The sequence below is a fragment of the Thamnophis elegans genome, chromosome 8, assembly GCF_009769535.1.
Source record: "Thamnophis elegans isolate rThaEle1 chromosome 8, rThaEle1.pri, whole genome shotgun sequence".
Taxonomy (NCBI): Eukaryota; Metazoa; Chordata; class Lepidosauria; order Squamata; family Colubridae; genus Thamnophis; species Thamnophis elegans.
In genome coordinates, this window is record NC_045548.1 from 36,316,959 (window position 1) to 36,331,491 (window position 14,533).

The 14,533-nt window shown below is 43.8% G+C and overlaps 1 protein-coding gene across 3 annotated transcripts in view; it reads right to left on the reverse strand.

Annotated features, from left to right (window-relative positions):
• Nucleotides 1-14,533, reverse strand: part of PRKDC (protein kinase, DNA-activated, catalytic subunit) — a 125,928-nt gene that overhangs the window by 21,196 nt on the left and 90,199 nt on the right. For 2 of the 3 annotated variants that reach the window (XM_032222951.1, XM_032222952.1), the window contains exons 65-71: nt 13,803-13,991; nt 13,131-13,355; nt 12,334-12,442; nt 4,589-4,700; nt 3,957-4,140; nt 3,375-3,549; nt 2,821-3,011 (exon numbers count right to left, since the gene is read on the reverse strand). In XM_032222951.1, coding sequence (XP_032078842.1) covers nt 2,821-3,011; nt 3,375-3,549; nt 3,957-4,140; nt 4,589-4,700; nt 12,334-12,442; nt 13,131-13,355; nt 13,803-13,991 — 1,185 coding nt within the window. Of the gene's footprint in view, nt 1-2,820; nt 3,012-3,374; nt 3,553-3,956; nt 4,141-4,588; nt 4,701-12,333; nt 12,443-13,130; nt 13,356-13,802; nt 13,992-14,533 lie in introns of those variants that run through there. The other variant, XM_032222953.1, reaches the window with a different exon arrangement.

Here is a 14,533-nt window from a genome sequence, read left to right on the forward strand (position 1 = left end):
ATATCTTAAAGCTACTAGCTGCGTCACAACATGGCGTCTATACATGCTCCAAAAGGTTGGTTTCAAATGATTTTCTCTGCATTTCAAAAGTTGTTTGACTCATATGAAAGATTTGAAAAAAAGCTGGACTATTTAACCTTAAAATATGAAGAAAAAAGTGAGAACGTTGAATGTTTGAATGTTCCTGAAATACAAATGATGTTTGAATGTTCCTGAAATACAAATGAAGAATGTCAGAAATGAAGTTTTTCAACTTGCTGACATGCCGGGCGTCTGGTTTACTTCGGAGGGAGAAAGAGATGCAACGCTTGAAAGGGGGGCAGCCATACAGAAGATTTATTTCAAAAGACAGAGTACAGGAGGAATGAGAAGCATTAAAGAATCTATACATCATTTGCAGAATTTTCGATACCACCCTTGAGAATTAAAGACAAACTGAAAAGTGTAACAAGCCGAGGAGGACAACGTTATTATTACATCAGAGGCATCCTGAGCAAAAAGGTGCGAAGATATTCCTGTTTGGACTTGCTTATAAAAACATTTGGTAAACCTGTTCTGCGAATGGCAATAGGACTAAGGAGGTTTTGTTATTGGAGAGACATAGGCTGATAGATGGAAGAATACAATTTAAAATTAGCTAAATCTAATTACTCTTATTTGTAATAGACATAGCTGAATAATAATTGATATTGATAGTAATGTATATAATGTGGAGTTGATATGATAAATAATAATTGGATATGAGAAGGGAAGGTTGGAAATATTTTTGGACCATATACAAAGGTTATTAATCACAATAATTATCACTATTAAAAAATAGAATAAAATATATACAGTTAAATGTTAACTAATATGGGGAAAATGTTACGATATACGATATAATTACATAAAGAAGGGAGAATGATAATAAACTATACTGCATGGAAGATGGAATTTTTGGTATTAAATATTATGGATGTTCAGCTAATACAGGATATGAGGATTTGATGTTAATAGAGGATTTTACAAACAAGTAAATGAAATGTCAGCATGTGGTTATGGATTAAATCTTTGGCATATTTAAGGATGAAGGATATTTAAATAACTGTAGTCAACTAAAAGTGGAGGTATAATGATGTCAATATGGTAAACATTTGAGTTAAGATATTTGAATTAATATGAATTATGATATGAATTAATTATAATATGAATTAATGGAAGAGATGCACCAAAACATGTTGTAACCAGCTGATATACTTTTTTTTCATAATATATACCTGTGTTCCTTTTTTTTTTTTTTTAGTTTCTTTTTTGATTTTTTCTTTTCCCACTGGTGTGGGCATGTATTGTTTAAGAAACAAAAATTATTATTATTATTATTATTATTATTATTATTTTTAAAATAATAATTATAGTCAAATGAAAATGGATATATGATGATGGTGATATGTATGAACATTTGAGTTAAAATGCTCGAGTTGACATGAATTATGTTTGTTGACTGTGGGAGAGATGCACAAAAGTCTTTTTGTAACCAACTGATACACTTTCTATAGCATGTAAAGAAAGATGTTGTATTTGTTTTAAATTAAAATTTTAAAAATTTTAATTTTTTAAAAAAAGAGAGAGATAAAACTAAGGGACACAGGTGGGAAGAAAATATCTAACAAACATTCATAGATTAAAAAATGGAAACAATGGAAGCAAGATACTGGAAAGACTTGATGAAATAAATGTATTGACTCCAAATTTGAGTATTTATTTAACCAATCTTCTGCTCTTAAGAATGCCATACCTTTTCCATTTTTAAATTTCTGAGTAGAGGGACCTTTTGTCAGTCTCTATTTTGACCTTTCTTTGGAAATGGAAAGGAGAAAGGCACAATCATAAGCTCTTGTCAGATGGTGTAATAATTTGCTTTATTGTGTAATGAAATGCTTGTGGTCATATAAGAGAAAAATATTCACCTGAAGAATCTAAATGGAATATTATCACTGATCAGAATGTACAAATACATCTGCAAGAAATCACTGGAGTTAAAATTAATCATTTTGTTGTGGCCACTATTATGTTTATGATATGCTTGTACTTCAGGAATATATTTAACTAGATCCAAACTCATTCTCATATCCATGCTCTCTCAGATCTAAAAGCAAACGTCTGTCCCAAACTGTGTCAACACTTTTCTCCTCTCTATCCTCAACCAGGATCCACTGGAAAATGATGTTTTTAGTATCCCAAACAGTCTGAAGTGGGGGGGGGGGGAGATGATCCATTCCCATCTGCTAAGGAGTGACAGCTGGCAAAGCTTAAGTGGACGTTTTTTCGGTTTTGATGCCTAACCTCTGGTCTCATCCCTGTTGAAAACTTGGCTCTGTGATCAAACTTAGTGACCTAATCTATGACAGAGCCCATTTCTTGGTTTTGCTGAGTAACGGATTGTTGCTTTTGTAATTTGGGAAGAGAGGCTGCTGTGTTTCTTATGGTTTTTTTAATGGGCATATTTTTATTATTTTTTATATTGTTAGGTGCTCAGAGGCATATATTTGAAATGGACAGCCATATAAATCTACTAAATAAACACATAAATAAATGTAAAAGGAATCACTGAGAACGAAAGGAATTAAAAATAGACAAACTCAACAAAGTTCACCATGCTTCTTTATTAAGAGAGTTTGGTTCTGCTTCAAATATTTCCAGAATCCATGAGAACAATAACTGTTGAATTTGCTACAGTGTTTTGCTTTTATATCACACATTTTTGATCAGGTTAAAAAAAACTCAAATTCTACCTTCATTTTTCTAATTAGGCATTCATATTTTATGTAATGGGCAACTTACTTTTTCAACATTATCAGGTCTTTCTTCTGAAAGCATCAAGACTTTTCTTGCCTTTTCTTCTCCAATTTTGCCAAGGCAAGTTGGATCCTTGGAAAGAGCATTAGCCATTATATGAAAAGTAGTTCCCAAGAGGAGGTTTTGGTTACGGAAAGTAACAGCATTATTGTTCATGCTGCTCAGCTTAATCTCATCTGTTGACAAAAAAAATTATAAAATTAGTATGCTGGTATAATAATGCATCAGAAGTGGATTCCTACCGGTTCGGACTGAGTAGGTAGTAACTCGGCCTGCCATGCTCCCGAACCGGTTCTAGCAGCATGATTTTTGGTTCTGCGCATACGCAGAACAATCTTCATTGCATTTTCTAAAGTTGTGTGCATGCACAGACCTTTTTAAGGTGCAAATGCATGGGGAACAATTTTTTTTTTTGCAGTAAAACCGGTAGCAACTCACCCCTGTACTGCATGCCTAGAAAATACAACCAAGAATCTTTTCCTAAGCGCAACATCATGATGTTCTTATGTAGTGATGGAAAATCTAAACAAAGCACTTACCCAGTAGAGGAACAGTTTTGAGTACTGTAAGAATTTGTTCAGCACTACTTTGACCCCGGCTGCGACTATGGCTAAAACAACAATAGCTGTGGTTCCATTTTACTCGCCAATCTTCACAGGTCTTAGAATCTTCATGCAAATCCTTCAGAAGCTTTAAGGCTACTGAGAAACTGTTCTACTTTACAATCCAACAGGAGAAAAAATAAAGAGATTACCATAAGAATATGGAAAAAGGGAAAATCTCGAGTTCAAAATATGAAAATTAATAACAATAATAAGTATCACAGTGCTAGTAAGGATTTTTTTTTGAGTGATCATGTGTTTTATTGAAATATTTTTAATTCGAAAGATCAAATAAGCCCATTTTTTTGCTCATTTGGTACCTCTGAATGTGTCTCAATCAAATAAACTGTGGCTAAAACAAATCTTAGCATAATGATAGGAAAACACAGCCCTGCCATTCTAAAGTTTATTTTAAAGGAATTAATATGACTGAATCTCTCAAAGCTGGCACAATATATTTTGATGAAAGCCTATATTATTAAGTCATATTTCACCTCATTGTGTAAAGGTCATAAATACCTGGTTCCTCGCACACTCTATCATCTTCATTTTCATAGCAAATTTGCAGTTTTTAATCATTGTATGTGTATCTTCATTCTCATTGTCTATTTCCATGCTGAAAGTAGCATCTCCATCTAATTCCACACTATCATCTAGGTAGGTACTAGAAAATTTCTCCTGAATTTTGTCAAGGAAAAAGCATCTGCACAAAAATTAAGAAAAAACTGAGAACCCATCCAACTTTCTAAAAATGTATTTTTGTTTTGCCTCATAAAATGACAGCAAGGCATAACAATGAAATACTAATGATTTTATTAGAGCTCTAATGACCGCCCCAGCCAGTTTCAGCAGTAAAAGTCAGCAATTGAGAGCAGGAATCAATCCACAGGTTTGTTTCAATCTGAATATATAATTGAAACTCATAATAAAAGATATTTTAAAACTTAGAAGAATAAATGTTTTTATTTAGGAAGTCTCAGAAAACTGCAGAAGTCCTCAAGTTGTTACTAAGTGGTCCTATTTTTCTCCCAAGCTGATAGATCTTAAGCTACCAAAAAAGTGCTCTTGGAAAAGAGATTTTACTGGAGATATTCTTGGATGTACAATAAAGGTATGTAAACACTAATAACTGAATCAGATTGTTTTTTTACCTATTTGTAATTATATCATCCCAAACGTTCATAGGATCCATTTTGGTGTCAGGGTATCTGTTTGTCCAAATATTGAGAAATCTCTTAAGAAAAGCCCGGGAAATTAAATGACCTAAAAAGCAATTATTGGGGGGAAAAACATTAAATATTTAAAACTGTCAGCAAGTGAAGAATCATATTTCAGCACATTACGCTGAAGCCAAATGAAACATTTGGCCTTCCAGCTCCAACGGTCCTTGGAGGAAGCAAACTACCTAGACCCCTTCCAGTCAGGCTTCAGACCTGGTTACAGCACAGAAACCGCTTTGGTCGCATTGATTGATGATCTCTGGAGAGCCAGAGATGAAGGACATCCCTCCATCCTGGTCCTCCTTGACCTCTCAGCGGCTTTCGATACCATCGACCATGGTATCCTTCTGCGACGACTGCGGGAGGTGGGAGTGGGAGGCACCGTGTTACGGTGGTTCTCCTCCTACCTCTCGGACAGGTCGCAGTCGGTGTTAGTGGGGGGGCAGAGATCGTCCCCTAGGCCCCTAAATTATGGGGTGCCTCAGGGTTCGGTCTTATCCCCCCTACTATTCAACATCTACATGAAACCGCTGGGAGAGATCATCCGCAGGCACGGGATTAGATACCATCAATATGCGGACGATACTCAATTGTATCTGTCCGCCCCGTGCCAACTCAATGAAGCGGTAGATGTGATGAGCCGGGGCCTTGAGGCCGTTATGGACTGGATGAGGGTTAACAAGCTTGTGCTCAACCCAGAAAAGACCGAGTGGCTGTTGTGTTTTCCTCCCAAAGATTTGACTAATATTCCACCACTCAGGCTGGGGGGTCAAATTTTACACCCCTCAGAGAGGGTTCGCAACTTGGGAGTCCTCCTGGATCCACAGCTGTCATTTGACCACCACCTAACGGCTGTGACCAGGGGGGCATTCGCCCAGGTTCGCCTGGTGCGCCAGTTGCGACCCTACCTGAATCGGGAGGCTCTCACAACAGTCACTCGGGCCCTTGTGATCTCTAGGCTGGAATACTGCAATGTGCTCTACATGGGGCTGCCCTTGAAGAGCATCCGGCGACTTCAGCTAGTGCAGAACGCAGCCGCGCGAGTGATTGCGGGTGCACCTCGATTCACCCGCATAACACCTATCCTCCGCGAGCTGCGCTGGCTGCCTGTCGATCTCCGGATGCGCTTCAAGGTGCTATTAATCACCCATAAAGCCCTACATGGCAGTGGATCTGGATACTTGAGAGACCGCCTTCTGCCAATTACATCCCTGCGACCAATAAGATCCCATAGACTAGGCCTCCTCCGTATCCCATCGGCCAGCCAGTGTCGGCTGGCAACCACAAGGAGGAGAGCCTTCTCAGCAGTAGCCCCGACCCTTTGGAACGAGCTCCCCGTAGAGATTCGTACCCTCTCCACCGTCCAGGCCTTCCGCATAGCCTTGAAGAACTGGCTCGCCCGTCAGGCCTGGGGATAAGGATAGTTGCCCCTCCCGAATGATGAATGTATGTTGCCTACCATTTTATTATATGTTTCTATCTTGATGTCTGTATTCCCCTTTCCCGGTTTTATGTGAGCCGCCCTGAGTCCCCTCAGGGAAAAGGGCGGCCTACAAATTCTAATAAAACTAAAAAAAAAAAAAAAAAAAAAAAAAAACATTATATGAACCAAATACATTTCTAATACATTTGTTTTAGAAACATCAGTTTCACTGTCATTAAAAACTCTTTTTAATATTCCTTGTAAGTTAAAAACCTGTTTTTATGAGGTATAATATACAGAAATAGTTTCAATCAAATTTTCATATGCCCTTATGTATTTGAACCAACTAATCCAAACAATAAAATAAAAGACCGTTGGCTTACCTGAACGGTCATTCTCAGGGCACTGCGAGGAGAGTCCAAGCGTGGGTTAACACAGCCTATCTGCCCTTGGACTGAGTAATGATATTCTTGACCACGCCTCCCTTTGCGTCTCCATGTTCAGTTTAAAAATGAAAGGACAAAAGTAAGGTAAGAGTTCACAGTCAATAATAAGTCACAGATTGTAAGAAAAACCCCGGGTGGGTTTGGACTCTCCTCGCAGCGCCCTGAGAACAACCGTTCAGGTAAGCCAATGGTCTTTCTGCAATGCGCTGCTTGGAGAGTCCAAGCGTGGGACATGCCCAAGCTATTGAGTCCCAGGGTGGGGAAGAACCGGAGCCTCTGGAGTTTCGGCAACTCTTTGTAAAATTCTTCTTCCGAAGGAGGCTTCGGCTGAGGCAAAGGTGTCTATTTTATAGTTTTTTATAAAGACGGTGGGGAAGCCCACGTGGCCGCCCTGCAAATGTCCAGAATAGATGCCTGGGTCACCCAGGCTGCTGCCGCTGCCGCGCTCCTAGTAGAGTGCGTGGTGATCCTGTACGGGGCTGTCTTGATGCTCATACGCTATCTTAATGCAAGCTCGCAGCCAACGACCTACGGTGTGAGATGAGACCTTGCGACCGAGAGACCCAGGAAGAAAGGAGATGAAGAACGCCTCTGAACGACGAAAGTCTTTACTCCTCTTTACATAAATGCGGACAGCACACCTCATGTCCAACTTATGCCATTCACGTTCTCTAGGGTGAGAAAGTTTAGGACAAAAGTTAGGCAATATAATCTCTTGTGATCTATGGAACAGAGAGTTAGCTTTAGGGGTAAATGAAGGATCGAGTCTCAAGATAACCCTGTCGGTGTGGATCACGCACAAGTCCTTCCTGACTGAGAGAGCCGCCAGTTCAGACACCCTGCGTGCAGAAGTGATAGCCACCAGAAAGGCAGTCTTGATGGCTAGGTGGCGTAGACTAGCCGTACGCGGAGGCTCAAATGGAGGACCCGTCAGAGCCCTTAAGACAAATGGGAGGTCTCAGGAAGGATATCGGTGGACCGTCGGTGGGCTGACGTTTGCTGCGCCTTTCAGAAAGCTCTTAATTTGGGGGTGCTGGCTCAGAGAACGAGACGAGCCCCTGGCTAGGATGGTAGACAGCACTGCAACCTGACGTCTGAGAGTACTGGGTGCCAGACCTTTATCTAGACCCTCCTGCAGGAAGTCCAGGGTCTGAGGGATTGAGGCTAAAAAGTCAATGATGTCTCTAGCCTTGCATCACGCTGAGATGGCGGCCCAGGTTGCATCGTATATTCTGGTAGTGGAGGGTCTCCTGGACACTTGTATTGTTCGTATGACCTTGTCAGAGATGTTCTGTTTCCTCAGGAGGTCCCCCTCAAGTGCCAGATGGCTAGTTGTAGCCACAGAGGGTCTGCATGACTGATGGCCCCCTGGCTGAGGGAGACTTGGTCCTGAGGAATTTGCCACGGTCTCTGAATAGAGAGACTGACAAGGTCTGCGTACCAGGACCTCCTGGGCCAGAATGGTGCCACCAGAAGAACTTCTGCCCGTTCGGTCAGGAGCTTGCCCACTACCTGAGGAATGAGGGGCAGAGGAGGGAATGCGTATAAGAGTTCCCGGGGCCACTCGCACCTCAGTGCGTTCGTCCCTTCCGCCAACGGTGATTGGTAACAGCTGAAGAATCATGGCAGTTGTGTGTTGGAATGTGTGACAAAGAGGTCTACTTGCGGTTTGCCGAATCTCCTCATGATCTGTTGGAACAGGTCCGGGTGTAGACGCCACTCCGAGTGATCGATGTGCTGTCGGCTCAGCCAGTCGGCCTCCCGGTTGCTGAGCCCCTTTGAATGGGTGCCTCCCTGCCTGTTTATATGGGCTTTTGTTGCGACATTGTCTGTCATTAACAGTACATGACTTCCCGTTATCAGCCCTGCAAATCGGCGAAGCACGAGTCGGGCTGCCCTCAGTTCTAGTCAGTTGATGCTGTGGGCAGCCTCCCTCTGAGACCACTGGCCCTGGGCAAGTTGACCCTGAGAGTGGGCGCCCCACCCCAGAAGGCTGGCGTCTGTGGTCACAACAACCCTTTCTGGTTCTTTGAACAGACAGCCTTTCGTGACCGCCTTGGACCTCCACCAGGCCAGGGATCGGGTCACCTTCCTCGGGAGGCGTACGGGCCTGTAGGAGTTGCTGATTTTCGCTCTCTGCATTGGAAGGAGAAACATTGCAGTTCCCTGGCATGCAGATGGGCCCAGGGAACCACCTTCAGACAGGATATCATGATCCCCAAGAGCTGGGACAGATGGACTATCGGCACCGACCTGTTCTGACGGCAGCGCTTCACTCTGCTCCTCAGGTTGGTCAGGCGGTCTGGGGAGAGAAATACCTGGCAGGAGGTGGAATTGATGACTGCACCCAGATGTTGTATGCGAGTGGATGGGTGGAACTGGCTCTTCTCCATGTTGACAGAAAAGCCATGTTGTTGCAGCGTCTGAACGTCCAGCATGACATCGCATCGAGCCTGCTCTGGTGTGACAGAATGAATAATTATATCGTCCAAATAACATTCCAGACGGACAGGATGGCTGTGGAGATGGGCCGCTACCACCACCAGGATCTTGGCAAATGTTCTGGGCGCTGACGAGAGCCCGAAGGGGAGCGCCTTGTACTGGTAGTGCTTCCCTTCGGAACAGAACCTCAGGAACCTCCTGTGGGCAGCATGGATGGGGACATGCAGGTAGGCCTCATTCAGATTTATTGAGGTCAATAGATCCCCTTTCCTCACGCAATCCAGGATGGAGTGGAGGGATTGCATCTTGAACCTCTTGTAAGCCAGATGCTGATTTAGGTTTTTGAGGTCCAAGATGCCCCCCCACCGAACTTTTTGGGACCAGGACCAGGATGGAATAGAAGCCCCACCCCTGCCGGTCCCTCGGAACTGGTTCTATGGCCTCTATCTGGAGAAGATGGAGTATCTCCGCTCGCACCCTCTTTACACTGGGTTCCTGGAGGTGGGACAACGGATGAACTTCTTGAGGGAAGGTCAGAAATTCTAGGACAAGGCCCCTCCTGATGGTATTGAGGACCCACATGTCTGATGTTATCTCCTCCCACCTGTCGGCATACAGTTGCAACCGACCCCCTATGGGAGGGACCCTGTGATGGTCACTTCCCCCTGCGAAAGGGACGGGGGTTATTGTTGTTATTGCCCCCACGAAATGGCTTCCGAAAGGAAGACTGTGTTTGCCTGGCACGAGACCCGAATGAGGACCTATCTTGGTGCCTCTCCCCCCTCCCCCTTGCTGGAAAGACCTCTGGTAGGAGGAAGAAGAAGCTGCTGCTTGACCTGCCTCCTGGTTCCGGAAAGGCTGCTTACGAAAGGAACCAGAGCCCTTACGTTCGTTCCTTTTTAAGGTGGCTGGGAGGTCCTTCCGTTTGTCTTTGGTTTCGATAACAAACTTATCCAGGGCCTCCCCAAACAGGTGTCCTCCCTTGAAGGGAGCAGATGCCAACTTCCATTAGGCTTTCATCTCGGCCTGCCAGTGCCGAAGCCACAGGAGGCGACGAGAAGTGATATTGGAAGCTAGAGCCCTGGATGCGAACTTCACTGCATTCAGCGAAGCATCAACTGAGTATTCAACCGCTGTAGTAATTTTGGTAAGCTCATGGCGCCACCTAGACTTTCTGGGGGGAGGTTTAGATCTGAGTTGTCTCAGCCAGAACAAGGATGCTCTGGTGAAAAATGAGGCAGAAGTGGACGCCTTAATGGCCCAGGCGGACGCCATGTGAGTTTTATGGCATGCCTTTTCCGAACTCATATCCTCAGCCTTTAGACCTTCCAGAAGGTCAGCTGGTAAGTTAGAATTGGATGTCAAGGACACTACTGGGGCATCCACTTCTGGAAATTTCAAAATGTCTTACATTTTTGCATCCACAGAATAAAGGGCTTTATCCCCCCCACTGGGGTTGGTCAGGGTGCCTGGTTGGACCCATTGACGCTGGACCACATCCATAAAGAGGTCAGGCACAGGAATAAGCTCCTGGGTGGGGACCGCTTCTTTGAATAGACCATGTTTATGGTCCTTGGATGAAGCAGAACCCAGAGCAGAATCAGGTTTGTGAATGGAGCCTAGCTCAGTTGCTGTCATGGCCTTGTGCAGAATAGATTTGAACAAGGACAGCTTGAAAAGGCCAGTGAAGGCCAGTTTGTCCAGAGGGAGGTCTTCATCCTCTGAAAGCACAAAGCCTTCAGCACCTTCTTCTTCCGAGCTCGAGGGTTCAGAGTCGGAAGAAGTGGGGGGAGAGGCCGGCTCCTTAGAGGTGGAGGCCCTAGCTTGATGTTTGGTCTTGGGGGACTTTGATTTCCATGAGTTCCTCTGCTTGATGCCCTCCGCAATACTCTGGGAGATGGCTAGAGAGATCACTTCCCTCATTTCAGCTGATAGTGCTGGCCTCTTGCCCTCCCTCAGGCGATGTTTGCTGGTGTACCCGTGGCGCCTGGCTCTGCCTGAACTAGAATCCCCTTCCTCGGGCAGGATGCCCTGGAAGGAGTCCGATCCTCCCTGATAGAAGAGCTGGGTGTATCAGGATAGCCCCAAAAGGCCTCAGGTAAGGGATCTCTGGATCCATAATCCTCCCCAGAGAGAGATCTACTGCCCCTTGGTGATTGATCTTCTTGAACTGAGGTGGAATGATCCCTGTGGTAGGGAGGGACCAGAGGCTCCACCACCTTATGGGGACGAGATGTCCCTGGTCTCCTCTGAAGGCCCCGCAGTCCCTGGGGATGACTTGCTACTGGAGCCCTTATGCCCTTTTCCCTTTTTGGACAAGGGGTCCATTCCACCACGCTTGCTGGAGGGCCCTGCCTGCTCCTCCAGCGCCTCCCTGCATTCCTCAGCCATGCTCAGTAGCACAAGCTAGGGCCTGGGAAGGGCGATTGCGATCTGGATGGGCACCCATGCTGGCCAGACGGCTCAAACGCGCTTGCAGATACTTCAGGAGGGAAAGGCCGCCTGCTGGACGGAGTCTTTCCTCCCACCGCCCTCGGAGCCCCGAGACTTAGGAGGGAAGGCTAGCCAGCGCCACGGACTAGCATCACACTCCCGGCGGCATTCTGCAGCTGAGAGGTAGAATGTCCTGCTTCTCCTGGAGTGCTGCTTCAATCTTCGCTCTCCCAGAGCTCCAAAGCTTCCACACTAGACAACGAAGCCTCGGGCGACGCAAAATGGCGACCGGTGCGCACGCAGCCTCCTCCCACCAATTTTGCCTTCACTCCAGGAAAAGCGTGCGAAGCAGCTGTAACGGTTGCCACGGGCAGACTGGAGAACCGCCACAGCTAGCGGCAAACACCCGCGAAGCCTTGGTAGAATGGCGGTTGGAGGGGGCCTAGACGGGCACCTCTGAACGCTGCCTCCACCCCCCACCGCTCGCACACCCTGAGCAGCTTGCGACCAGCGGATGACAGGGCTGGCCCGGGAATCCTCTCAGCGAACTAATCAAACCTGTACAATACTCTTGTAGATAAATAATGAAGAAAGATGGTCAATTTGGATTTGGGAACCCCAGCCTATCTGTTCTTGGACTGGAGCACTCCCAAAACAGTCCCAACAGGTGGACTGAGTTTTTAAACTGAACATGGAGAGGCAAAGGGAGACGTGGTCAAGAAAATCATTACTCAGTCCAAGGGCAGATAGGCTGTGTTAACTCACACTTGACTCTCCAAGCAGCGCACTGGAGAACAGTAATGTCATAAAAACCCCAAACTCAAAATGCAATCCACCAGTGATATCCAAGAGTAGCTATTATTTTACTAAAACAATGTACTTACTACATAACAAGAGCACTGCAATGATAGGACGAGGGGAGGGGGACTTACTTGGTTTATTCATAAAGTTGATGAAGTCTTGTATTTCAGTTAAAGCCTGAACTGACTGCAGTTTGATCATACGGCTATGGTACAATAGTGAATCAATATTGGAGTAATTCTGTGGGAGAAAAAGCAGTTCATTTTGAATTTCTATCTAATAATCAGTGGATTTTCTTGGCTTTCCCAGATAGAAAGATCTTATTCTAACAGTAAAAGTTCTATGAACCTATATATTCCATTATTAATACTGCTGGATGTGGGGGATCCATACACAGAACCTCTGAACAAATAATACTCCTTTTTAGTTAATACAATTAGCATGATATTTAACAGATTAACAGAGTTGGAAGGGTCCTTGTAGGTCATTTAGTCCAACTCCCTGCCCAAGCAGGAGACCCTACACCATTTCTGACAAATGGCACGCCAATCTGTTCCTAAAAGCCTCCAGTGATGAAGCTCCCACAATGTCTGAGGCAAGCTGTTCCTTTGGTTGATTGTTCTCACTGACAGAAAATTTCTCCTTATTTCTAGGTAGAATCTCTCCTTGGTCAGTTTCCATTCATTATTCCTTGTCTGGCCTTCAGATGCCATGGAAAATAGTTTGATCCATTCTTCTCTGTGGCAGCCCCTCAAATATTGGAACACTGCTATCATGTTTCCCCTAGTCCTTCTCTTCACTAGACTAGCCATGCCCAGTTCCTGTAATTGTTCTTCATATATTTTAATCTCCAGTTCCCTAATCACCCTAATTGCTCTTCTCTGCACTTTCTCCATGTATGATATTATATTCATTCATTTTCACTTACCTGCATGAACACTTGCATGGCATTTTTGACATAATATCTGGCTCTGGCGAAATCATTCTGTAAAATGTAGAGAAGACTCAACTCTTGGCTATAATACATTTCTATTAGAGCTTTCTTCTCTTCTGCTTTCATAGCCTCGTCAATAAATGTCAGTAAAGACTGGTCACTGCCACCATGGAAGAGAAGTTTCAACTTGCTGCGAATTACATAGGGTAAATAGGCCTCCTAAAATAGTAAGAAAATTGAAATTGTTTTTGAGTGATAACATATACATTAGTACGGTATATTAAATTATAAATTTTACAAAATTTTATATTTTTAAATACAATCAGATTCTCCCACCTATTGAAACTGAGACTTCTGCCCCTACCCAAAGGTTAAACCACAGCATTGCACATATTTTAATGTATTTTGCAAAGCAATTCCTACAGGAAAGGTCAATGGCTCAATTAAACCCTTTCCCTTAAACTACGTGTGTCAAACTCGCTGCATCACGTTGCTGTCACATGACGTTCCATGTTTTTCAAGGGATGGGGTGGGCATGGCCTGCAGCTGACGCATCTGGCCCAAGGGCTGCCAGTTTGACACCCCTGCCTTAGACTCATAAATATAACACGGGAACAGAGATATGCATATATCTATATAGCTCTCTATATTTTTTTTTCTGAAAACCTGGTAGAATGGATCGCTCCATATTTTATTTAGGTCTGCTGGTTGCCTATTATCAATGTTCACAGTCGAGCAATATTCCAGAGATTTCCATTCTGTCAAATGGTTGTAGCATTCAAGAGAAGCAATTTCCCAGAAATCCTTTTCTGCTTCGGTTGGCTCATCATCAGGCCAGTCTTGTTTAGTGAGTGCCTACCGAAGCAAAGAAAGTTGCAGTTTAGCAATTAATCCAGGGAGAGGCAATGTGTTTTAGTGATTAACCTAGAGCAAAGCAGGCAGGCCCGGAAACCCTTGAATTAAAACTCCAGAGAGTTTAAAAAGTTTTTCAAAATTGAAATTTTCAATGTAAAAATAAATACAAAAATACCCTGTTTTAATGCAAATGCAATGAAATAATTTTAGTTTTAGTTTTTCTGGACTATCAATTAAACAACTACAGCCTGCATTCATCAATTAAAGGCTGCTGGAAAAAAATTGTGTCTGTGATTTATACAAATATATTTATGGAATTCTGAGTTATTTTTCCCCATGAAACTGAAATACATCTATGAAATAAATGCCAAGATTTAGGGACATAGAATGATTCCTACAGCAGGTCTACATAGATCAGTATTTACATTCACTGTATGAATACCCTGCAATAAAACATTTAAGATATATTAAAATATATAACCCAATGGTTATGAATGGTGGAGCAGTACCAAAATATGCCATGGTACTAAAAATAGATTCTA